The sequence below is a fragment of the Eschscholzia californica genome, unplaced genomic scaffold (genome assembly GCF_041429995.1).
Source record: "Eschscholzia californica isolate CP2 unplaced genomic scaffold, dmEscCali1.0.p SCAF_4, whole genome shotgun sequence".
Lineage (NCBI taxonomy): Eukaryota > Viridiplantae > Streptophyta > Magnoliopsida > Ranunculales > Papaveraceae > Eschscholzia > Eschscholzia californica.
Genome location: NW_028238461.1, coordinates 33,201,710 through 33,227,951, shown reverse-complemented (window position 1 = coordinate 33,227,951; position 26,242 = coordinate 33,201,710). Strand labels below are relative to the sequence as shown.

The 26,242-nt window shown below is 37.1% G+C and overlaps 1 protein-coding gene across 1 annotated transcript; it reads left to right on the top strand.

Annotated features, from left to right (window-relative positions):
* The first annotated feature begins 17,704 nt into the window (after positions 1-17,704).
* LOC147544205 (uncharacterized) lies at positions 17,705-24,216 on the top strand. Its single transcript, XM_086635652.1, has 2 exons — positions 17,705-18,262; positions 23,896-24,216. The coding sequence occupies exons 1-2, from the start codon at positions 17,705-17,707 to the stop codon at positions 24,190-24,192; spliced, it is 855 nt and encodes a 284-aa protein (XP_086491778.1). The 3' UTR covers positions 24,193-24,216.
* The last annotated feature ends 2,026 nt before the right edge of the window (positions 24,217-26,242 follow it).

Below are 26,242 nucleotides of genomic sequence, written 5' to 3'. Positions count from 1 at the left end.
TGTAAAAAAAAGAAAGATATTTACGTTGCGAATAATAAATGTAACCGTGTTGAACCATGATATTGAAGGGCAACAGATAATCTCAAGTCTCTACCAACCCAACTCAGCATTTTAATCTTTGCACCTTCGATTTTTAGTCATCAAATTTATAATTATGTTACATTTTGGCGATACATTTTTTGTTTCCAATGATTTTAATTGAAATAGGTGTCTGTTTTAGTCTGTTGCTTCTTCCATTTTGGTAATGAAACTGGTTGATGTCTTTTGGTTGTTTTTCCAAACAAATTGACTCAGTTTTTGGGTACGACATTAATTTGGGTACACCTAAGGGAAGAAATGTTTGTGATTTGAAATTAGAAATAAACTGAAATTAGTAATAAATTATTCAAATTATCTATGCATTAATATTCCCAAGTTGAAATCAAAAACAAAATATTCAAATTATCTATCCATTAAGATATTTTGGAATTTGTAGTAATAAATTTTTCACACCCGATAATTTTTGTAGTCGTAAAGTATCTAAAATATTTGTTCAAACATTTAGAGTGTGTTTGATAACAATTTGGGGTAAGGAAAAAAAATAGAGAAAAAATTACTCGGAGAAATTTTTTCCCCAAGAAACTTTTTCTCCGTAAACATTTTCCATATTCTCTATTGTTTGGTTAATTAAGAGAAAAATCTTTAGTTTTTCATTTTCTTAATTTTCCACTGTTTGGTTTGCTAGGGGAAAAAATATGTTTCCTACTTCATTACTTTTTCCTATGTTTTGTTAACCAAGGAAAATATTTTGTTAAACATCAAAATAAACCATAGTATCCAGAAAAGTATACTTTCAAAACGTATAGCAACTACCAAACCGAGTCAAACTAATACGCTAATAAGTACTTAAAAATTATTAAAATTAACACAATCTCCTAAATTACTAATACTAATGCTAAGTTGAGTCATACTAAAGTTTATCAATTCGCGAAAAAGTGCAACTACTTGACCCTTGATTAACCGTTGGTTAACTTTCTCCTTAACCATGATGTTCTTCTTGATTCAAGAAAGTCAAGGAATATACGTGTAAGTTCGGGTTTCTCTCCGAACATATACATAGCATCTTGAACCTCTTGCTCGCTTAAGTTTGGAATGGCCATCAACGCATCTTCCACACCACGAACTGAAGGAGGTTGAACGCTTCGGCAAGTTTGTTTGCAGCTTGCGCAAGTAAAATAGATGTTTCATCAAATTCTGACCGTCGTCTTCGTTTTGGCGCTATAAATTGATCTCGATTAACGGAAGTTGGAGAGCATAGACCTTCATCTTCATCCAGATTGATGGACGTCATATTAACATTTTCACCTATAAGAAAAATAAGATAAGTGTGTTACGAAAATGATTAAAATTTTTAGAATTGATAACTTTTAATGATTGACTAAGCAGGTAGTTCGTAAGAAATATCATCAGCCTCCACTTGTCTGTTGCCAGTGGCTTGTTCTGTCCCAACGATGACTCCTAATCTTTCCTGATACGAAAAACTCTTCGTACGCAAATTTTTTGCATTGGGGTGTGCCTGATAATAAATAATGTGAAGGGCAAAGTCAAACTTTATTTGTAAATTTTTTAAGACAATATAAATTGAAAACGTACCTCCACGTAATCTCTTCATGCATCATCATCCACCTCGATGCGAAAAGTTACAGAGTTAAAGACAAACCCGCTAGCGTCGATTGCATGTTTCCAAGTAGTATAGTGGGTTCTGAATGTTTTCATACGAGCTTTGATATATCAACAGTAATACGGATTCCCGTCTTCTTATGAATTTCATCAATTACTTGTTGATTTCCATTTTTTTCCAGCCAAAATGTAATCATAAAGCGTATTAACTAGAATATCGCCCATTATAGTGCTCCACGTCACAGCAGGCTTCTTACACTTTTTGTTTGAATTGACAGGACCAGAGTCAACCGTCATCTTTATCAACACCTAAAAAAGCACAATGTCATATATTTTGATAATCTAAAACTATATAAATTGTGCGATAAAACATAATGTAGAGAATAATATGATAAATATTTTTAAACGTGAAAAAAAATATTCAATAATATAATGGAACGTGAATGAAACATTAATATAATTATGAATTCGAAAAATTAGTCCACATTTCCTCCGCTATTATATCCCTATTTGCTGTCCAAACTTGTGACGGGACAATATTAATTTCTTCATCTTGCACGAGTTGGTCTACATCCTCAAGTTCGCCTACTTCGTTGTCGTCGCTCTCATTATCTTCGTCACTACTTATATCACCAGGATCTCCGTCTCGTAAAAAGTTATGCAAAGCACAACATGCGATCACAATCTTAGCTTGTGTACCAATATCGTGGAATGGTGCATTTCTCAAATATGCAAATCTTTTCTTTAACAATCCTATAGTCCATTCGACGACATTACGTAAAGATGAATGACGATAATTATATAGTTCTTTAGGATTTTGAGGTCGACAACACATATGATCTTGCAGATGATATCGTGTGTCGCGATATGGTGTGAGAAACCCAGGTACAAGCGGAAATCCAGCATCAGCAAGATAATATTTACCTACATAACATAATTTATTATAAACTCGAATAACATATTTGTACCTAACTAATTTTTTTATTTGACATAATATTTAAAGATCACATACCAACTGGAACTGTTAATTTGCGTCCAGGACGAGATACTGCACATCTCAAAAGACGACCGTCATGAGCAGACCCTTCCCACCCCGCAAGTACGTAATGAAATTTCATATCAAATCCACGTGCTACAAGAACATTCTGGGAAATGTAAGCTTTTCTATTACGATATCTAGGTTGGTCTTTGATAGGAACAGTTGCTCTGATTAGTTTACCATCAATTGCACCGACAACGTCCTATATAATACACATGATGTGGTTAACTGATGCACTTATACAATTAAGTAGCAGAAGAACGAAACGCTCTCGAATTTATACTAACTTTGAAATACTCATGCCAAGCTTGTCGACGGCTTCCATCAATTGGAAAGTTAGCACTAGTCGCTGGTCTAACCACATCTTTGTAAAGCCTAAGTACTGTTGACAACATAATGTGAAAATACCTACTCACTGTTTCACCTGATCGAATGAATTGAAGAACTGAACTGCGATTACGTTGATCGTGTCCAACTGTGTATAAGAATATAGCAACTTGTTCTTCAACTTTCACATGTCGATTGTCGACTAAACCATAACCCCGTAAGCGTACACATAAGCGTCGAAATGGTTCTCGTTTCATCAGAAGTTGCTCGTGACAATAACGGTCACTCTCCGAGTAAATTCTTTGCAACACGTTGTTTCTATCTTGGTCTCGATTGATGTTAGCTCTCCTACCCAAAATGGCATGTCTTCTCCGCCGATTTCTCAAATGTACGTATATGATGATAATCATCATTGTACATACAATACGTAATCTTAATTGTGATGTTTGCATCATATATTGTAGCAACACTCTCCGAGTAAATTCTTTGCAACACGTTGTTTCTATCTTGGTCTCGATTGATGTTAGCTCTTCTACCCAAAATGGCATGTCTTCTCCGCCGATTTCTCAAATGTACGTATATGATGATAATCATCATTGTACATACAATACGTAATCTTAATTGTGATGTTTGCATCATATATTGTAGAAAGCAACTATAACAAAATGTGAATTATATAAATATCTAATAACTAACCTTTTTTTTATTAGAATCTCATAACTAACTTGGTCATCTAATTAGAAGAAAAAAAATATGACATAAATAATAAATACTTCTTATAACATCTTTGATTAATAAAATAATAATATCATGCACCATAAGGGTGCTTCTGTGTGGTACATATAAAGTATATAGATAGAGAGAGAAAGGGGGGGATGAGATAGAGACAACAAGAAAAAGAAAAAGATGAGATGATTAATTAATAAACCTAAGATATGGTGATGATGCCATTATGATATATGCAATGGCATAAACCAATGGCATGTTCGAACTTTTAAAGAGATGAGTTATTAGACTATATTAAAAGTAGTGATTCTTGAAGTGCTATGTGTGTACAGAGCTGAGAAGGTTTGTACGCATACAGACTTAAGTTGTCGGATTATATAGTTCATTATGAATGTTTGTTTAATCCAATCCATGTGATAATTCATAATCAACTATATATGCAATGGATTACATGGATATGTTGCATATATATATATATATATATATATATATATATATATTACATGGATTATAACACCCCAAGTATAAAGCATAAACCAGTGGCATCACTATTTTTTAATATGCAACATATCATCATGATGATGATGCCGTGATGAAATTCTACAGAGAGAGAGTAAACCAAATTATGATGATGAAATTGTTCCGTTAATTCAATGAAAGACCAACTCATATTACCATGCCATAAACCAAATTTCATCATCATAACTTGTATTATAAACCAAAGATATGATGATGAGAAAGTTTCCAAGTTATGATTATGAAATTATTTAGGGAAGATAAATTCATATGCAGTGTGTTATAATCCATGTAATATATATGATTTTGTTATAAACCAAATCATGATGTTGAATCCTTTCATTACTTCAATGAAGACAAATTTAAGAGAGAGAGAGAAAGAAATCTGGTTATAGACAGTACTGTGTTCTATCTTCTTTGACTTCCCGCTAAAAGTCGTTGCTTTTGGGTTGCTACAATTCTCTCTTTCTCGATCAAGCTAACCTAATAACAGGTTTTAAGGAGAAAAAAAAGCTCGGATATGTTTTGGGGGGTTTTTTCTCGGGTAAAACATGGGTAAGAAGTTTCCCAGTTTTTGAGGAAATTCAAGAAAAAAATATCACGTGACCTAGACTTGCCCCTCCATTACTTTTAGCATCAAACACTAGAAAAAGTAAATTTTTAGAGAAAAAAAAATTTTTTTCCCCAGAAAAGAGTATATCAAACACACCCTTATTAAAACTTACCTTGAACTCATCGTAAATGAAAGTGGCACACTTGTGATATGTTTCGAGTTTTTGCTATCTGATGAAAAATCTTGCACGAGTAAATCGAGTGGTGCAATATTACAACGGGATGTTGCTTTGTACAAAATATAAATTGCCCGTTTTTACAACCTTCAACTGACCCATAAGATCAACAGATCACAAGAGTCAAGACAACTTATCGTTTGAAAAATTTGTAACTGATGCACCCGAAAAGGTTGCACACCCAAGCGGAGGTATCAAGTAGTAACCGGTAAAACCGGAGTCGATCCAAGGATAGGTTGGTAGTCCGGTTATCGGGAGAGTCTAGGCCACCGGTCTACGAGTCACTCACTAACTTAGACTAAAAAGGAAAGAACAAGATAAAAGTGGGAGGTTTATGATTGAGTAAGCAACAAGAAGAGAACAAAGCAAGTAAAACTAAACTAAACAACAAAGTAAATGGGCGAGAGAGATTCGAGAGAAGAGTCGGAGAAACAAGAGTCGGGAGACGGTAAGACTCGATTCGGGTAAAAGTTAATTGAGACGGATACTTCGATCCACAAGATCGACAATGACAAAATACTATGTATCTATTCACATGAAAGTGTAATTAACTTCACCCACATTGACAATCCTAAGCATCATGTGTCTAACTAAGCATAACCGATCAAACGTCACTAAGCATCGACTATCAAACTTACACACACCATCTAATGAATTGAGAATGAACAAGTATGACACTAATAAGCATAATACGTCAAACTAAGTATAATCGATCAAACGTCACTAAGCATCGATTATCAAACTAAGTACGCATTATCAAAGTTCGTGTCAATAGACGATTACGATCAAGGCTTCTAGTTTATAAAACTAGACGAAGACAATTAAACTCACATGTAACAAATAATAAGCCAATCATCACATTCAAATCATGCTTCAAGAGTATCCGAATACGAGAGTTCATGTATCGAAGTCCGGGAATCCATAATGATAAACCTACAACTATGTATTGTCCGATTTAATGTGTCAAATACAATCGATGTTCGACTCCTAAGGTGGTGTCTATAAGGACTACGTATATCCGGAGGTCATACGTAGTCAAACAAACGTCCTAAATCGGTTAATCCCGAGTCGTCGAAAGTATCGTCTAGTCGCCTAACTATGCGAAGTGCTTGACAAGACACATGAAATACGATCAAAACGATAATCGAATCAAATGAACATCAATTCATAATCGAAACATGAAATCATATTAAACATAATCACGAATTCATCACATTTCATCCCATATATTCGACACACTTGATTTAGCTAAACATGTTGAATGAATAATAAATGAAAAGAAGATGATGAGAAATCCCCCTTTTTCGATGTGGTTCGAGGCTAGGTTCGTCGAGAAAATTGAGTCTCTAAGTGTAGTCGATCTCCCCGTAGCAATTTTCTGGATTTCCCTTTAATAGTGAACTTTGGGTGTCCCCGAGCAAAAATCAGATTTCCCCATAGCGACCACCATCATCTTCTCCATTTTTCACCCAAACTCCATTAAAGCTTCATCAAGCTTTCTCTCTCTAGAGATTTCTTACCCAAAATCAAATCAAACTACATGGGAAGATAGATCAAGACATGGGGAGTAAAAGCCCTAAGGTTTTGAATCAAGAAAGTTGCCGGAACACCACGAAAATCCGATCAAAGAAAGTTAGGTTTCCGGCCAAAATCAAGATTTCCGGCCAAAGGAAGCTTAGATCCGGCCCATAGATGCTGTCCCGTGCCATCTTGGAAGCATCCCGAGCAGGTTACTCACCCTCCCGTGCTGCTGTCCGGCCGTCCCGTGAAGTCCCGTGAGAATATGCTGCTGTCCGGCCGTCCTTGCCGGTAGCTGCTGCGCGCGCGTCCCATGCTCGAGGCTTGCTGTCCCGTGCGTTGAAGAAGCTACCCGAGTGGCTATAAAGCCCGAACAGCAGCTCCCGTGAAGAAACCCGAGAGCAGCTTCCATGGCCATCCCGAGCTGCTTGTTGTGCCGGCCTTGCTTGCCCGGCCAAGCTAGGCCGGCCAAGTAAGGCCGGCTACTCCTTCTTCCTCTTGCTCTCTCTCTAGCTCAAACTCTCTAACCAAGAACACTCCAAACCCCCAAACCCTAGCTCTTTTTCTCTCTCCTCTCTTGGATTTTGAATGATGAATGAGGAAGAAGATGAATAGTGTATTTGAATCAAACCCTAGACTTAGTCAACCTTGACTTTGACTCAAACTTGGGTCCATTGGGTGCCTCAAAAATCTCTTCCTTCTTTCATCTTCTTTGGGCTTGGGTTTTATTCCTTCATATCTAGGTTCTTGGGTTTTAGACTTAGGCTTTAATCTACACTTGGAAATCAAGGGGGGTGCCTTCATAGAATCTTTGTTTTAAGACCGAACCTCGACTTCTTTCTTTCACAACTTCCCCGTCCGAACTCGGAATGGACTTCCGTTTTCACCGTTGGACTCGTCTTTGACTCCTCTTCTCATTTGATTTGTTTAAAGTCTTTTTCTCTCGTTTTGGGTACATGAAATGATAGTGATAATTCGCTCCCTTTATTCCGAATTAAGTTCTTTATTCCAAATATGGTACCTAAACAAGAAAAACACATAAAATGTTATTGATAACACTCGAAAAGGACTAATTAGTCTATGTTAGGCTCCTTAAATGTGACATTTTCGTGTCACATCAAACATCCCCAAACTTAAACCTTGATCGTCCTCGAGCAAACAAAATAAAATAAAAGCCTAACTCACTTTCGGGAGGCATCCCGGTTGCATTTAGCGTATGCAACAAGCCTTTAAACCTCTAGGTTACCCCTAGAGGACGAGTTTTGTCTCGTGAGGGTTTCCATTAATGACACCCACAAACATCATGGTTTTAAATACACAAGGGTCCAAAATCAAAATCATAGATAAACATGATTCATATAGCAATTGGTTAAGCATGTCAACACATAATGAATCAAGTAAATAAGTTCTTGTAAAAGCTAAAAGCCCCTTCACTAATGATCTTACCCTAAGGTGCTAGTGTCATACCATAATGAGCAACATCTATGTTCCGAAGTCACAACGCCTTGATTCCTAGTTTAGTACATTTCGCCTCGACTTCGGCCTCACGGACATACACTCCAAATATGAAATCACTCAAGAATGGTTCACTCGTATGTGTGAGTGTGATCACTAACATGGACTCAACACATAAAAAGGGGTGAGGACAACATTTTGGAACGAATGATCTTCGAAAAGGAATTAACCACTATATAGAGTGGGGAAGCTCACTCGCCCTTCTCACCCATTCTACCCTCTAAAGATGCCTTCTAAAGGTTGACGGATACAAAAGATGGATGAGATGGTGGATTCCCAAGAATGTCGACCTCTTCATGATGAACCTCTCAAGCATCTTCACATTTGTTTCTTGCTTCGAATACTTATTCATGAAAACAAACACCAACACATATATACACTCACATCACAACACATAAGAGCTAACACATGCTCAAACATACTCATATACAACTTTATTTCATTCATTCTTTCTTTCTCTTTTCCTTCTTCTTTTTTTCACTTCTTTTTTTTCTTTATTCTTTTTCTTCATTCCTTTTTTTTCTTTTCTTTTTCTCATAACATAAAATCACACAAAACAAAACAATTTCAACTCACACAATACTATATTCTTGCAATCAACTTTCTTTTCGTATTTGCTTTGGAAATTCTTCGTTCTTTTCTTCTCATGTCTTCATTCTCAGAATATAAGATGATAGATGGTGATGGAGTATCCGCCTTCCTCTAGTTAGCATTCTCATTGGGTTTCATAGACTACAAGGACCAGGTTAATTCGCTATCCTAATGTCACTCCTAGTGGCTAAAAAAATTGAGCACACGAGATCAAATGAGCTCTTTTAATAGTTACGAGGTTGAGTAGCTCTTCATTCTACTCGGAGTTAGCGCAGAAGAGTACACTCGAAGGACAATTTAGGCTTTGAGCTCTCACATGGGTTAAGTCTCCACTAATGACTACTCTAGGTTTCTTAGAGATGTTTCTTCTTCACTAAGATGTTACTCCCATAGTATAACACAAACACTCAAAGAATCGACTTTCATGCAAAGACCATTAGCAATCACAAAACCCATCAACTCGACACATATGCATCAACATTCTTAAAACTATCACTACAATCACATGCAAATCTACTCAAAATGTTCAAAATTTTTCAAATTTTAGCTAATTTGAACCCTTTTGTCTTTGAAACCCATGGTCATGCATTGGTTATGGTCATATCCCCGCATCCCCAAACTTAAAACTAACATTGTCCTCAATGTTCTAAGCATACACTCACCAAAAGATAAAGAGGCATATCAATTTAAAGAGAAGAGTGGAGAGATATTACCATAACCGAAGGAGATAAAAGATGATACTACCAAGGCTCATGTATAACGAGGTTCCAAGTTAATGCCAAGCTCACGCCATCCCCAAACTTGGAACAAACCACGCCTTAGAAGTAAAACATATAAGAAATGCTCCTAAAATATCCAAAACATAATGAGAATGAAGCACATAAAAGACATGACCATATAAAGTCTACCACTAACGCGGGTATACACGATTGCATTGAGTTATGCAATTAGCCTTTGATTCTCTTGTTTTCACACAAGAGCACGAGTTATGTCTCGCGGAGGGTTTCCAGAGATGCTACCCACAAACATCAAAGGCCATCTCAATCGACCTAACGATCATATAACAAAAGACGGAAGATTTGGGGGTCAACCCAAAGAAAGCTATATACAAATGCTAAAAGTCTCACAAGAATATTAAACGAAAGAAGTGCAAGTGAGACTAAAAGCGAAAAGAAGCCATCCCCAAACTTAGTGGATGCACGGTCCACTAAGTGCGCATAAATGCTCGGGGCGACGACTAAACAGTCGTCAAAGGGATCAACATACAAATGAAGGGTCAGGAAGTCAGTAGAAGGTAAAAAGTCATTCTCAAGTTTAGTGGATAGAACATCCACTAAGTCCCTAGACATGCTAGGAAAGACGTCCGAAGTGTCCCAGAAGGGGTCAACAATCGAGTCTGAGATCATGTGGAAGGTCGAACTAGACTCTAAGGGTAAGGCAATATGCTCGGGGACCAAGTCAAGGTCCATAATTTCCTTAGGTAAACAATCCAACAAGCTATCCGCTATCTCTTCAACTACTATGTTATCGACACCCTTGAAGGCATCTGGAGCCTCAAAGTCAGGCATAACACCTTCCATTCTACATAACCCATCCAAATAATCACAAGTGCTAAAGATTGGAAGGTTCAACATTGTGTGATTCCCATATTTGCTCATAGAGCTATCATCCTGAACATCAAAATCTAGTGTAGGTCGATCATGGTGAGATAACAATGGTCGAAGGACTGAGCAACAAGGGTCATCGGTCAATTCCATCTCAAAAGGTCTATCAGGAGCTTCTTCGACATTTAACTTAAGACTAGAGTTAGGTGTATTACCCTCACCATCATTCATAGTCTTTTCTTGAGTTTGGGGTGCGCAAACCCCTTCCTCGTCGATGATAGGCTCTGACTCAAGTCTATCAACAATGTTGAGAAGCCGTTCCGTGATCTCTTTTATATCTCGATTGAATCTAGTTTGATACTCTAAAATTGCTTGGAGAGTATCTTCAGACATCTCCTCGTAATAAGGCACATGAGTATAACTAGACGAAGACTCTCGCGGAACACGGATCATGGGACAATACTCGGTCAAATGGTCTAAGCTCCCACAAATAGCACAAACCGGGCAAATGGTCTCCATGGTCCTTTCTTCACTACCTTCATGTAGATATCTAGACTCGACTCTTTGAGTGGAATCATCGAGTCGGGAATTGTCATCACTAAGTGAACCGTCCGTATATGCTTGTCGATAGTCACGAAGTCTTCGACGTGGTCAATCAATGTTAATAGAACTACGGTTATCATTAAATGACGAATTCATACATGAAGGTGTTGTCATCCCAAATTCTTGTCGATAGTCTCGAAGACTCTTACGGGGTTGATTACCCTCATGCTCATAATCTCTAAAACCATATTCATGACGAGTCTGACCGACTCCATACATCCGTCGATATTCACCCATGGTCATCCTAGGTCGGTCAGGCTCAACTCGCCTATTCCTATCACTAGTCGGACCATTTCTATATAAGTTTGAGTAGTCCTGATGACTTGTAGATGGTCGACTAGTGTTGGAAAGAGTTCGCATAAGGTCATTCTCATCAAATGACCAACTTGCCATGATCTTACAATATTCAAGGATACTAACACACAATCGCAAAAATGGAAACAAACACTTATAGAACTAAACAATCACACACAAGTAAAAAGGATGAGATAGAATGCGATACTATTGAGTGCTCCTCTCGTTTCGTTCGTCTTTCTTCTTAAGCTTTTCGAATCCTTCCTTTTCCTTCGCCTTTATGTCACTTTTGGCTCTTTTCTTGTAATGGTACCTAAAAGAAGATAAAAAACTACAAAAATAAATATAGAGAAAACGTCTAAGAAAGCAACTAACACAAGACTAATGAACAAAACAACAAACGCTATCCTAACTACTAAACCTATCCCCGGCAACGGCGCCAAAAACTTGATGCACCCGAAAAGGTTGCACACCCAAGCGGAGGTATCAAGTAGTAACCGGTAAAACCGGAGTCGATCCAAGGATAGGTTGGTAGTCCGGTTATCGGGAGAGTCTAGGCCACCGGTCTACGAGTCACTCACTAACTTAGACTAAAAAGGAAAGAACAAGATAAAAGTGGGAGGTTTATGATTGAGTAAGCAACAAGAAGAGAACAAAGCAAGTAAAACTAAACTAAACAACAAAGTAAATGGGCGAGAGAGATTCGAGAGAAGAGTCGGAGAAACAAGAGTCGGGAGACGGTAAGACTCGATTCGGGTAAAAGTTAATTGAGACGGATACTTCGATCCACAAGATCGACAATGACAAAATACTATGTATCTATTCACATGAAAGTGTAATTAACTTCACCCACATTGACAATCCTAAGCATCATGTGTCTAACTAAGCATAACCGATCAAACGTCACTAAGCATCGACTATCAAACTTACACACACCATCTAATGAATTGAGAATGAACAAGTATGACACTAATAAGCATAATACGTCAAACTAAGTATAATCGATCAAACGTCACTAAGCATCGATTATCAAACTAAGTACGCATTATCAAAGTTCGTGTCAATAGACGATTACGATCAAGGCTTCTAGTTTATAAAACTAGACGAAGACAATTAAACTCACATGTAACAAATAATAAGCCAATCATCACATTCAAATCATGCTTCAAGAGTATCCGAATACGAGAGTTCATGTATCGAAGTCCGGGAATCCATAATGATAAACCTACAACTATGTATTGTCCGATTTAATGTGTCAAATACAATCGATGTTCGACTCCTAAGGTGGTGTCTATAAGGACTACGTATATCCGGAGGTCATACGTAGTCAAACAAACGTCCTAAATCGGTTAATCCCGAGTCGTCGAAAGTATCGTCTAGTCGCCTAACTATGCGAAGTGCTTGACAAGACACATGAAATACGATCAAAACGATAATCGAATCAAATGAACATCAATTCATAATCGAAACATGAAATCATATTAAACATAATCACGAATTCATCACATTTCATCCCATATATTCGACACACTTGATTTAGCTAAACATGTTGAATGAATAATAAATGAAAAGAAGATGATGAGAAATCCCCCTTTTTCGATGTGGTTCGAGGCTAGGTTCGTCGAGAAAATTGAGTCTCTAAGTGTAGTCGATCTCCCCGTAGCAATTTTCTGGATTTCCCTTTAATAGTGAACTTTGGGTGTCCCCGAGCAAAAATCAGATTTCCCCATAGCGACCACCATCATCTTCTCCATTTTTCACCCAAACTCCATTAAAGCTTCATCAAGCTTTCTCTCTCTAGAGATTTCTTACCCAAAATCAAATCAAACTACATGGGAAGATAGATCAAGACATGGGGAGTAAAAGCCCTAAGGTTTTGAATCAAGAAAGTTGCCGGAACACCACGAAAATCCGATCAAAGAAAGTTAGGTTTCCGGCCAAAATCAAGATTTCCGGCCAAAGGAAGCTTAGATCCGGCCCATAGATGCTGTCCCGTGCCATCTTGGAAGCATCCCGAGCAGGTTACTCACCCTCCCGTGCTGCTGTCCGGCCGTCCCGTGAAGTCCCGTGAGAATATGCTGCTGTCCGGCCGTCCTTGCCGGTAGCTGCTGCGCGCGCGTCCCATGCTCGAGGCTTGCTGTCCCGTGCGTTGAAGAAGCTACCCGAGTGGCTATAAAGCCCGAACAGCAGCTCCCGTGAAGAAACCCGAGAGCAGCTTCCATGGCCATCCCGAGCTGCTTGTTGTGCCGGCCTTGCTTGCCCGGCCAAGCTAGGCCGGCCAAGTAAGGCCGGCTACTCCTTCTTCCTCTTGCTCTCTCTCTAGCTCAAACTCTCTAACCAAGAACACTCCAAACCCCCAAACCCTAGCTCTTTTTCTCTCTCCTCTCTTGGATTTTGAATGATGAATGAGGAAGAAGATGAATAGTGTATTTGAATCAAACCCTAGACTTAGTCAACCTTGACTTTGACTCAAACTTGGGTCCATTGGGTGCCTCAAAAATCTCTTCCTTCTTTCATCTTCTTTGGGCTTGGGTTTTATTCCTTCATATCTAGGTTCTTGGGTTTTAGACTTAGGCTTTAATCTACACTTGGAAATCAAGGGGGGTGCCTTCATAGAATCTTTGTTTTAAGACCGAACCTCGACTTCTTTCTTTCACAACTTCCCCGTCCGAACTCGGAATGGACTTCCGTTTTCACCGTTGGACTCGTCTTTGACTCCTCTTCTCATTTGATTTGTTTAAAGTCTTTTTCTCTCGTTTTGGGTACATGAAATGATAGTGATAATTCGCTCCCTTTATTCCGAATTAAGTTCTTTATTCCAAATATGGTACCTAAACAAGAAAAACACATAAAATGTTATTGATAACACTCGAAAAGGACTAATTAGTCTATGTTAGGCTCCTTAAATGTGACATTTTCGTGTCACATCAGTAACTCAGACCGAAACCCTTATGTTTGAAAAAACTGTAACTCAAACTAAAACACTTGGCCGCACTTCACCACTAAAATAAACAATTACTCAAGACCTAGAATTTAAACTTAAAAAGAAAACTCAAACTTATAGAAAATGGCATTTCATTTTCCCCCAATAATAATTTGTCTATATAACGTGATGACTGATGAATCAAGAAGTCGAAGATCTAGTGCTGAATAAAAGTTCAAGATATTCGAAGATCCAGAAAATTGAGTTTCATGTATTTAGTTGTCTTTCGTAATTATCTAATATTTTTATTAGATAAATATTATCTATTTTCCTACATTAGTAAGGAAACTTAAGAAACTAAGAACCTCTAATTTACTTTATAAAACATGACTTGGTCTTAGAGTTGTATTCACTTACAATTGTGTTGGCTATTTCAGTTTATCTCTCTGATTATCAGATAATCATAAATTTAACACCCCCATTGCTTATCCTGGGAGATGATCCTCGCCTATAGGTTTAAACTTTCACTATAGTACTTGCGTTGGTAGATGTTTGATGAGAAGAGATTTCTCTTGCTTGATATACGCCAACATAATTATCTTGCGTCATTTCTGTTTCCATAAACAACCGTTTCACCCTATTAGAGTCATGCTAATTATTAAACGTCTCAAAGGTTCGACCTACCCTTCAATTTGGCATTGGCATTGTCGACTTAATGTGCACTAGTATTTAGTTATGGAAACTGTGGTGGTCGGAATTTACGTGCGGAGGTGAGGTGAAGATGAAGACTAAGGACAAAAATCAACAGATTTAACTTATGATATATTATAGGAATAAACACAACTTGTTCATAAATTCTTCATAGTCGACCTTACACTGTAGTCTAATTTTATTCATTTCATATAACAACTTCCATATAACCTTCACGTTCCAAACTTGATAAAGTAAGATTTTAATACACTTCTTTGAACTCATATATATATAAATAAAGTAACTTCGTTCATTTCCAGTAATTCTTGAACAATTGTGGGATCCTTCTTCTATCGTTTTTTGATTTTACGGAAACTAGACCAACCTTCGAATACCATAACCTTTATGTTTACATGAGAGGTAAAAAATGATCTTTCGTCCAGAAGAGGTAACTTCACTTAGTTAGACTCATAAATAAAACCAGATCTTTCATGACTTTCGTGTCTTACTTCTTGTATCATTCGTTGGTTTGGGAGAAACATGACAAGCCGGTATTATCATTCTTTGGTTTCGTTTACAAGTAACAAAGAGTGGTTTAATTTCCTTCAGTTGAGTCTTATCCACCACATTAGATTTATCTGCATTCAAATAATAATTACCAAACTCTTATATGTAAAATACACCTCATAAACAATAGCCAAGAAGAAAATAGTGTATATGTATTATCAGGGACGGATCCAGAATTTTCACTAAGGGGGTGCGGATTTATGTACCTAAATAAAAAAAAAATCTAGACACAGTAATTAGCAAAATACTTATATTCATTAATTATATTAACACATCAACAATTACAAACGCAATTGACCTTACGAGAGTTCATATTTTGACATGTTCGCATGATCGACTCATTGTCAATTTCACTAAAAACTTTTTTTTCAAAAAAGGCTACTAAACTATCATTCAGCCACGGATCACTCATCTTGTTTCTTAAGCATCTTTTAACTAGCTTCATAGCTGAAAAAGCTCCAATCCCATCTAAATTTGAGAAATCATCGTTCTGCCTCCAATCGTAAATGTAATTATCAAGATGAAAATTAAGTAGCATAGTGTCAAGACTACTGAAATCTGAAGTACAAAATTCAGCAAGATGCATCAACTTATTTTGTCGAAAAAGGCAAACTGTTGAGACATGAAAATGTCCCATCTGAATCTTTTAACTCGGGTTAGTTAGTCTAATTCGAGTAGCTACTCTAATGAATTGTGTATTTCTTTTGTCCAGGAGTCTTTTACAGAATTGAACGCGGAAAACAGATAAAATCTGGATAAAGACACACTTGAGGGCATTTTGGCCATTTGGAGGTTAGGGTATTCTGGAAATTTTAGTACTCAGATGAGAAGTAGAGTCCATGACGAGTCCGTAGGCGAAAACGGGAGCCAAATCGGAGTCCGGATGAGAAAGTTAGAGAAGGTCAAAGATGTTGGCAAAAAAATCAGCTAGATGATGACACGTGGCATGCATTGGATGGAGCGTGGGCTGTTTTCGGTTGCATACTGTTGTACGTGAGGGATTTCAGGAGTTCTTAATTCCACGCAACTGAGCGCAATATATCACAGTGGGTCTAAGGAAATCTAACGGCTGAAACTCACTCTTATTTGATCCCGTGTCTATGATTTGTTTTGGCACATTATTTGGCTACTTTGAGAAGCACCATATCAACTCTTATTTCCAGCAAAAGAGGCAACACACGTAGATTGCATTTTCTTTTTTGAATGAGACCCAAAAATACCTTAACTCCGAGCGTTAGTACTACGAACCTGTCAAAAGGAGCTTATTCTCACATGTGTGCACGGCCACAGTCGAATATAGTGCAACCCAGATCGACGAATCCGCTTCAATTGTGACAAAGGCTTAGTTAGAGGTAAAAGACATCGGTATTAGGAAGATCTTGTTTCTAAGACTCGGATTCTCTATGATGACATCTGCTAGGATACGAAGATCAGAGTGGGTTAAGCGCAACCTAATAAGAGGAAAAAACTTCTGGACTATGAAAACTCCGTCTAGTTGTTCATGGTGCTGGAGGCGTATCCTAGGCAGCAGGGATTTAGCTCGAAATCTGGTTCAATATGTCATTCATGATGGCAGAAATACTTTCTTTTGGAGGGATATTTGGCATCCTAGCGGATCCCTAGCTGACCGATTTTCCGTCTTTCATCAGGTAGACTCAAGTCTTAGAGAGGAAGCTTTAGTATCAGATTTTTTGGTCAATGGACAGTGGGTATGTTCGGATCAATTACGTTATGATCTTGGGTCGGTTTTTGACTCTATGCAGGAGGTAGAAGTCGGGGGTTTGATAGCGGATACGGTTGTATGGAAGATTACCACATCAGGGGAGTACACGGTGAAGGATACGTACAACTCTATACGACGAAAGGGACCGAAAGTACCGTGGACAAATCTGGTATGGTGTCACGAAGGAGTTCCCAAACACTCATTCATAACTTGGATAACACTTAAAAGAGGACTTAAAACTAAAGCAAAATTGAGGGGTTGGGGCCTTGATATCGATGATAAGTGTACGTTTTGTCAAACCAGTATAGAGAGTGATGAACACCTTTTTTTCCAGTGTGCCTTTTCACTATCGGTGTGGACTAAATTATTAGAGATGATCGGTATTAGTAGAACCCATTATGGGCTTTGGACCGATGAAGTAAATTGGTGCGTGTCCAATTTTCATGGAAATTCATTACTTGGTCGATTAGGAAGCTTGATTTTCAATGCGTATTTCTACCACATTTGGACAGAGAGGAACAACCGAGTATTCAGAGGAGAATCAAAGTCAGCACAAACATTATGCATGGTGGTGGTTAGTGAAGTTAAAATAAAGGCGACTGCACGGAAGACAAGCCCATCATGGTAGAGGGAGGCCAGCAGATCCTTGCGAACTGGAATCTGGCCATTACACCGAATATACGAGCACCCAAATTCTGTCGGTGGCAAGGACCGGCAACTGACGAGGTGCTTATAAACACCGATGGTGCTTTCGACGATTCAGCTGGGGGTTATGGAGCAATTATTCGGAATTCGGAAGGAGAGGTACTTGTGGCGGCAGCAACTAGGACACACCGAGTCTCAGTACTGAAGCATGAGTTACAGGGAGTGTGTTTGGGTCTCCAATTAGCAATCAAGTATGGACTAAGAAGAGTGGGAATTGCCACTGATTCCCAAATTACAGTGGACATTCTTACTAACAATACTAAGCAGCCGCCTTGGCAAGTTACACGCTTAGTAAATGAGATTAGGATTATATGGAATCAGTTTGAGACTTGTTCAATCAAGCATGTGTTTCGAGAAATAAACCAGGCGGCGGATTATCTGTCGAAACTGAGGACACATGAGGGAATGTCAGAATATACGGCGCATGATCTTCCTCCCGAGCTGCAGAAAATAGTGAGAGATGATAAAAGGGGTGTAATTAGAATGCGGTATACTTAGGGTTTTTTTTGGTGATGTTTTTCTTTACGATTCTTTCGTTACTTTCTTGTTCTTAGTTGTTTTTTTGTTCGGGGTCGGGCCCTTTAAACCCGTTGACAAATTCAAATAAAAAATGTTGTAGGTCGTTTATTTCCGTTTTTGTCCCTCAGCTCCATATATATATATATATATATATATATATATATATATATAGATACTATATACTACAATATCTTCTCTCTACACCCATGAAAAGATTATTAGAGATCTTTTGAAAGAAAGAAAAGTTATAGAAAGAACGAGAGTTGGAGAACTGAAATGGAAACACAGAGAGATGGAAAGATATGTGAAGATTTTAGATTGGAAGTCTTAGAAAGAAACCGTGGACAGCAGAGGAATTAGATTGATGAAGAGGGAAAGCAAGATTCGATTCTCAGTGATTTGAGATGGATTGTAGATATTAGAGAGATGATTCTTCTTGGCTTAGTTTGAGCCTATCTGATAGTACAAAGATTAAAGAATATAACAGAAAGAGAAAGTGTGAGCTGTAAAAGAGGTTTGTTCATGATTATGAAAGAAGAGAAACAAAGAGAGTGGAGGTCATCTTATCTTTGGGGGTCCTCTCTTAAGCTCAACAAGAACAGGAAATAAATCAGAGAGAGAGAGAGAGACCATCATCTCTCTTCTACTGTATTTCTTTTAGTGACAGAGAGGAATTAAAATATACAGAGAGAGAAAGATAGAGCTGCTTCATTTTCTTCATTATCTTTAGCTTGAAAAGGAATTCCAGAGATAGAGAGAGCAATTTTGTAGTGAGAGAAGATTATTTCTAATCCTTTATCTAATAAAGTCTTCATCTTTTAATGTGTTTGTGTTAGTTGATTCCTGGATTGAAAAGTAAAGAAAATAGAGAAATCAGTGGGCAAGATGAAAAAAAAATGTCTGGAAAATAATTTTCCCAGAAAGAAAATACTTCCGAGAAGACGAGAAAATTATTTTCCTTAGGGGCGTATTTGGCTGCCAGTGGAAAATCAGTGAGAAAAGTTCTGTTTTCCTCCCTATTTCTCTTTTATTTGTCATATTTGTTTTAAACTTTTATTATGAGTAGCTAATTCTCTATATATGGTAGATGATGAACCCATGTTCAAAATTTTAATCGAGTTTTAATGAAAACATCACCCGGAATTATGATAGTTCATTATCCGAAATTCTGAGTTATAAAAAGAAAGTGATATAATTTGTCTAAATATTTGTTCTTAAAAATGATTTTATGTGGTGAATTCAGAAAAACCTAGACTCTCCCCCATTTGAGTTCCTTGTATCATTTGTATTTATTTTCATTTCCGTTATTTTATTTTAATATTTTATTCATTTTATTTTAAAACCAAAACCAAATCATTTTATTCTAAAATCTTATTACTTCCTAGTTTAAGAATAAGTTTAACTAGTCTCTGAGGAACGAACCGGTCTTACCGGAAAAATTACAACGTGACACCCGTGCACTTGCGGGTGTAGACCTATTTAGGAAACTTTCTAGGGCCATCAAGTTTTTGGCGCCGCTGCCGGGGACTAAGTTTTAAATTTGTTCTATTCTTAGAAAATTCTATTTTTGGTAAGTTTTATTTTTGGACACTTTGACTTGCTTTTCCATTTTTGGTGTGCAGAACATTAAGGAGCAAAGGAAAAGGAGCAACAATGAGAGGAGCTTAAGAAGAAGAATTTACGTTTTATTTTTATTTAATTTTTTTGTATTTTTTGGTGAGAGAGAGACTTTAGACTTTCTAGTTTTTATTTTTGGATTAAAGTTTTGACCCTAATTTAAAGGGCTTTATTGTAATAGAAACCAAAGAAGCCTCGGGTTCGAACACTCGAGGGAAGAGTGGCCCGGGTCGTCCTCAAAGGTCATCGCCCGTCTTGAATGGGAGGTAATTTCTTGATCACCCACGAATCCCCTGTAAGTGGGTACTTTTGTGTTTGTTTTCCTATATGATCTTCGTAGTGATTCCTTGGTTTTGAAAAAAATAAAAAATTGACGAGAGATGGATAGATCGTGGTCCCAACATAATGGCAGAAGGGACGAGAGTTCTTCAAATCTACCATGGTGGTATTTAGCAAATGGTCAGAATAGTGTTAGTCATCCTAGATACAATGTGCATAATGATGGTCATAGGAATTATTATCAACCTCAAGAAGGTTATGAACCACATTATAGATATCCTGATAGATCATCTTACATGCATTATAGTAGGGAGTCTTATGCTCCAAATGTGTCCCAAACTCAATGGGAAATATTGAAACTAATGATTCTTACATGCATTATAACGAAGAGTTTTATGCCTCACACGTGTCTCAACCTCAATGGGATAACGGTGAAACTGTTGATCCTTCATCTTTAGCATCACCTTCATTAGTCCAAGTTGTTAGTGATCTTCAAAAGATTACTTTCGTAGCTATTAGTGCGCTAAGGAGGAGTAAAGGAGAGTCTTATGCTCCACACGTGGCTCAACCTCAATGGGATAACGGTGAAAAGGTTGACACTCCATCTTTAAAATCATCTTCGTCGGCCGAAACTATGAGTATGTTAAGGAAGATTAATGAAGAGTCTTATGCTTTAAATGTGTCTCAACATCAATGGGATAATGTTAAAACTATTGACTCTCCATCTTTATCATCATCTTTATTGACCCAAACTGTTATTGATCTTCAAAAGAGTACTTTCGAGTTTTGTCAGACTTTAGAAGAAAAGACTGACAATATCTGTAGAACTCTACAAGAAATAACAACTAGTATTATAGAAGAAGATCACCATGAGAATGTAGAGTACGGTCCACAGTGTCCTGTGTACTATGGTGACGAGGATACAATTTTAGAGGAGTACAGTTCTCCCGACAACATCGTTATTGAGACTAAAGTCTCAGAAACGATGGAGCCCAATATTGAGATATCCTCTCATTGTACCGACCTTGAAATCCATTCAGCCCATAATGAAGAGTTCACTAGAGTTGAGGATGATTTGCTAAATGAGAGCTTTGACTCGCCAGACTTAGGCGAAGATTTAGAATTCTTTAGGGACACCGATGATAACATGATAAAAGAAGTTATACAAGGACTATCTAACTCGACTTCTAGGGACTGTGAGTCTGATAGCAGGGTTTCTCCATGGAAGGAACCCGAAGTACCTGTTTTAGAGAACCCTAGTTTAAGTCCGGGTGTCATTGATAGTCATCTAGATTGCTTTGTATTTTGCCCCACGAAACTATGTGTAGATTTTGAAACACTCACTCCCTCTGTCGATCATCCATATGAAGACCCATTCTATCCGGTTTGTACACTCTCTGGTGCAGTATCAAACTTAACTCCCTTAGTGTCATCTAAGTTTGGGGATTGCCCTTCTTATCTGATAGTCTCACATGCACTATCAACAATTCACAAAAATGTGAGACTATCATTCACTGAAAACTTTGTGTTTTGGGTGGACCCACAGATGTATCGAATATTGGTTTACAGTTAATCACATATTTGTAATCAAGTAGGTTAATTCTTTCTATTTTTTTGAGTCATCTGTTTTGTCTGGCTGAAGACGTTAAATTTAGTGCTTTCTGGGAAGCAACCCACCGTTAGGACGTTGGAATCAGGTAATATCTTTCCCTTCACCCTGTTATTTTTTTTGCATAGTTCTCAGAACATTGAGGACAATGTTTGGTTTAAGTTTGGGGATAGGGGATTGAATTTTTTGCTAAGTCCTTATTTCAAAAATTCAAAAGGGTTCAAAATTTTAAAAATTTTAGATTGAAAATGTGAGTTTAGTTGTTTTTTGCTTGTTAATAGTTATAGAGTCTAGTTGACCGAGTTATCCGTTTGCTAAAGGTTTGTCCATGAATTTCGAGTCTTGAAGTTGTCTGTGCACTAGCCATATGAGTGTTAGATAGGTGAAGAGTAGACTTTTCTGAGAGAACTTGATCGATCATTAGTGGAGACTTAACCATTTCTGAGTGACTTAAATTTTTGAGCGTAAGACCGTGAGACAACAGTCGAGGCGAAATGTATCGAGAAAGTAACCAAAGTCTTGTCTGTTCTGAATTGAAATGATACTCATATTGGTTGGTCACGTGCACTTTAGATCTTGATTACTAGTGAAGGGATTTTTAGCGTTTGCATAATTTGGTCGACTTGGATTTCATTTCTTTAACTTTCGAAAGTCTACCGGATAAACATTTTTAGTCCATGTCATATTGGAACCTTTATGGATTTTTGGGCTTTCTGAATTTTGTGGGTATATTCACTGCAAACCCTCACGAGACAAAACTCGTCTTCTTGGGTAACCTAGAGGTTTAACGGTTTGTTGCACGGGCTAAGTGCAATCGTGGTTCCTTACGAAAGTGGTGAAATGGGTTTAGTTTTATTGTTTTCTGTTTTGCTCGAGGACTAGCAAAATCTAAGTTTGGGGATGTTTGATTAGACATGAAAATGTCCCATCTGAATCTCTTAATTTGAGCTAGTTAGTCCATTTCGAGCCGTTACTCTCATGAATAGTTTGTTTCTCTTACTCAGGGGTCTTCTAATGAATTAAGCACAAAAAGCGGATAAAAACGGGAGAAAGATATACGAGGGGCATTTTTGTCATTTATGATTCTGGAGATTTTAGTCAACAGTGGTGCTCGACTGAAAAGTAGAGCTCAAGGTGAACTCGTGGCGCGAAAACGGAAGTCAAAATGGAGTCCAGATGGAGAAACTAGAGCGGTCAAAGTTTGAATCAATTCAATTGACTAAAGTCACATATATCGATCAATGACACGTGTACGGAACAGATCATATGCGGGTAATCTTCTGTCACAAGACCGGTGCATTTCAGGATTTCTAAGGTCTTTGATTCTATGTGTACCTAACGCAATGTAATACCGTCAATTCAAGTGTATCTAATGGCTGGAATTATTTGTGATAACATGATTTCGTCTATACTTACATTGCAACGTCTTATACTACTTCTTGATGCATGGAATCATCTCCTTTATTACCCAGCAAGTCTCCACGTGATTGGTAAACAATATTTCAGGAAATTTGCTAATTGGGCATCTCGATTGGAAAGTCTCTTTATCTCTCACCTCTCATATCTATCTAGAGAGAAAGATTTCAAAAATAGGATGGAAATACGACTGGAGTTTTTCAAAAATAGAAAGAGAGGGAGATTGGCTAATTTAAATCAGAGAGATGGTAGAGGATTTTTGGTAAGAAGTTCTTTTGATTTTATTCTATCTCTCTAAAAGGACAAAATGCATAAAATCGTAGAGAGAGAGAGCTTGAGAATTTCTTCAAAGATTTAATAGAAACAAAGAGATTTACAGAGGAGAGAAATTCCATTGATAGAGCTTATCGGATTTTCCTTCTCTGATAATGGATACTTTTAGAGAGAGAAAGGAATATGATATTTTATGTAGAGATTGAGGCTGAATCAGTGAGCTGTTTTAATCAAGGAGAATTCTCGGTTGGAAGATAGAGATTGATGAAATATTATCTTTCTTTATCCCTCTCTCATCTCTATCTTCTGGAAAATAAAGAAGCCAGAGGAGGATCACAGTGCAGATCAGAGACAAATCAAGAAGCTTTCTTCTTCTTCTACATCTATATAACAGGATGGAGAAATAGAAACAAATCATCTCATCTTTGGGGAGGATCCTCTCGAGCTCAATAGGACAGCAAGATTAGAGAGAGAGAGCTCGGCCAAAATCATCATCATCTCTTGTTTTATCTTTTTCTCTTTTCTTGTATTTTTTTTGTTTGTGAGAGAGAGAGAGATTACAGAGTCTCTGAGGAACGAACCGGTCTTAATGGAAAAATTACAACTTGACACCCGTGCACTTGCGGGTGTAGACCTATTTAGGAAACTTTCTAGGCCCATCATATCATTTTTTTGGTTTCTTTACAAGTAACAAAGAGTGGTCTAATTTTCTTTAGTTGAGTCTTATCCACCACATTAGATTTATCTGCATTCAAATAATAATTATCAAACCCTTATATGTAAAATACACCTCATAAGCAATAGCCAAGAAGAAAATAGTGTATATGTATTATCAGGGACGGATCCAGAATTGTCACTAAGGGGGTGCGGATTTATGTACCTAAATAAAAAAAATCTAGACACAACAATTAACAAAATACTTATATTCATTAATTATATTAATACATCAACAATTACAAACGCAATTGACCTCTACGAGATTTCATATTTTGACATGTTCGCATGATCGACTCATTGTAAAAATTTCACTAAAAACTTGTTTTTCAAAAAAGGCTACTAAACTATCATTCAGCCACGGATCACTCATCTTGTTTCTTAAGCGTGTTTTAACTACCTTCATAGCTGAAAAAGCTCCAATCCCATCTAAATTTGAGAAACCATCGTTCTGCCTCATATCGTAAATGTAATTATCAAGCGGAAAACTAAGTAGCATAGTGTCAAGACTACTGAAATCTGAAGGATAAAATTCAGCAAGATGCATCAAATTGTTTTGTCGAAAAATGAAGACAAGGTCCAACAAGCTCAAATTTAGTGATGGACATTTTCTCTTCTTGCGAAATTAAATTCATATAACCAATAAAAGCTCTGCAAGGTCAAATTATATGAATAAAATGTCAAAGTGATGTAGAATAATATTAAATAAAAAGGTATAAAAATTAGGAGAACAAATGATTCTAGCAAAAAGTTTAGCCGATAAGAGAAAACAAAATTGTTTGTGACTACTGTAACGAACTATTCCAAATAATTGTTGTATTAAACCAAAAGTAAGATAGGTTCCAAGTTGGAGTAGGATTTATAGATTATCTTACAGATTATTCTCAATTTATCATCTAATGTGCACGTCGCCGACTCGGGCTCTTCCAACAGATCACGGAATCACTCTGTCTGTTTCAAGATTTATGAATTTCTCACATGACTTTTGATTGAATAAAAATTTTTATCTTTTAGTTAAATCTCTTTTCCTGTGAAATGATTTCTTTTAATTTTATTTTGTTCGAAAAATGAGCAAAACCTTAAACCAATTGGATTTGTAAAGATGGTACGAATAGCTCAAACAAGCAGGGCGGAGCGAGAGACAGAGACACGTGGGGGCACTTGGCCCTTAGTTTTCAATTAGCTATCCTATTAGCCCAATGCTATTCCATTTTGACCCCCTTATTTATATATCAGTTCATTTTTCCGCCTTTATTCTTTGTAAATTCATTATTGACTCCCGTAAATGTTGCTAGAGATAGTTTTCTGCTTATCATTTTATGCTTTCATTTAATTTCATTTTCTATATATATTTTTTTCCTGACTATTTTTCTAAAATGTGTGTATGTAATTTTCGAACTATTTTCTAAAATGAGTTTGCTCTCTCTGTTTCCTTAACTCTTTATATATCTCGAATGTGTATAAGAGCACTTATTTATATTGGTTACAGTCAACATAACTCATAAGTCAATAATAGTTTAGTTGGCTTAGAATTAACAAAAATGTATAAAAATCACTAGATCGGACGACACATCAAGATTTCTAGACAATTTACAACTTACGGAGATTTTATAGGGGCCCCCATTATTGTTAAAAGGGTTCCTCCTTTAAAAGCGCCCCCCAAATTGGTCATTTTGGTTAGAAGGGCCCCTCCAGAAAAAGACTGATGAGTTTCCTTAAATAGGTCTACACCCGCAAGTGCATGGGTGTCAAGTTGTAATTTCCCGGTAAGTCGGGGTCGATCCGCAGAGACTAGTCAAATCTATTCTAAAACTTAGAATTAGTACGGTTTTTGGTTTTGGTTTTAAAATGAATAAAATATTAAAATAAAATAACGGAAACGAAAATAAATACAAATGATACAAGGAAATCAGGAAATAGGGGAGAGCCTAAGGTTTCTGAATTCACCACATAAAATAATTTTTAAGAACAAATATTTAGACAAATTAAATCTCTTTTTTATAACTCAGAATTTCGGATAATGAACT

Bases quoted from the DNA above. Each gene is read 5' to 3' on its own strand.
- LOC147544205 (XM_086635652.1), top strand. From the start codon at position 17,705: ATGGTAGAGGGAGGCCAGCAGATCCTTGCGAACTGGAATCTGGCCATT. The intron at 18,263-23,895 runs GTAATTAGAATG...TCTATATAACAG, and splicing joins TGAGAGATGATAAAAGGGGT to GATGGAGAAATAGAAACAAA.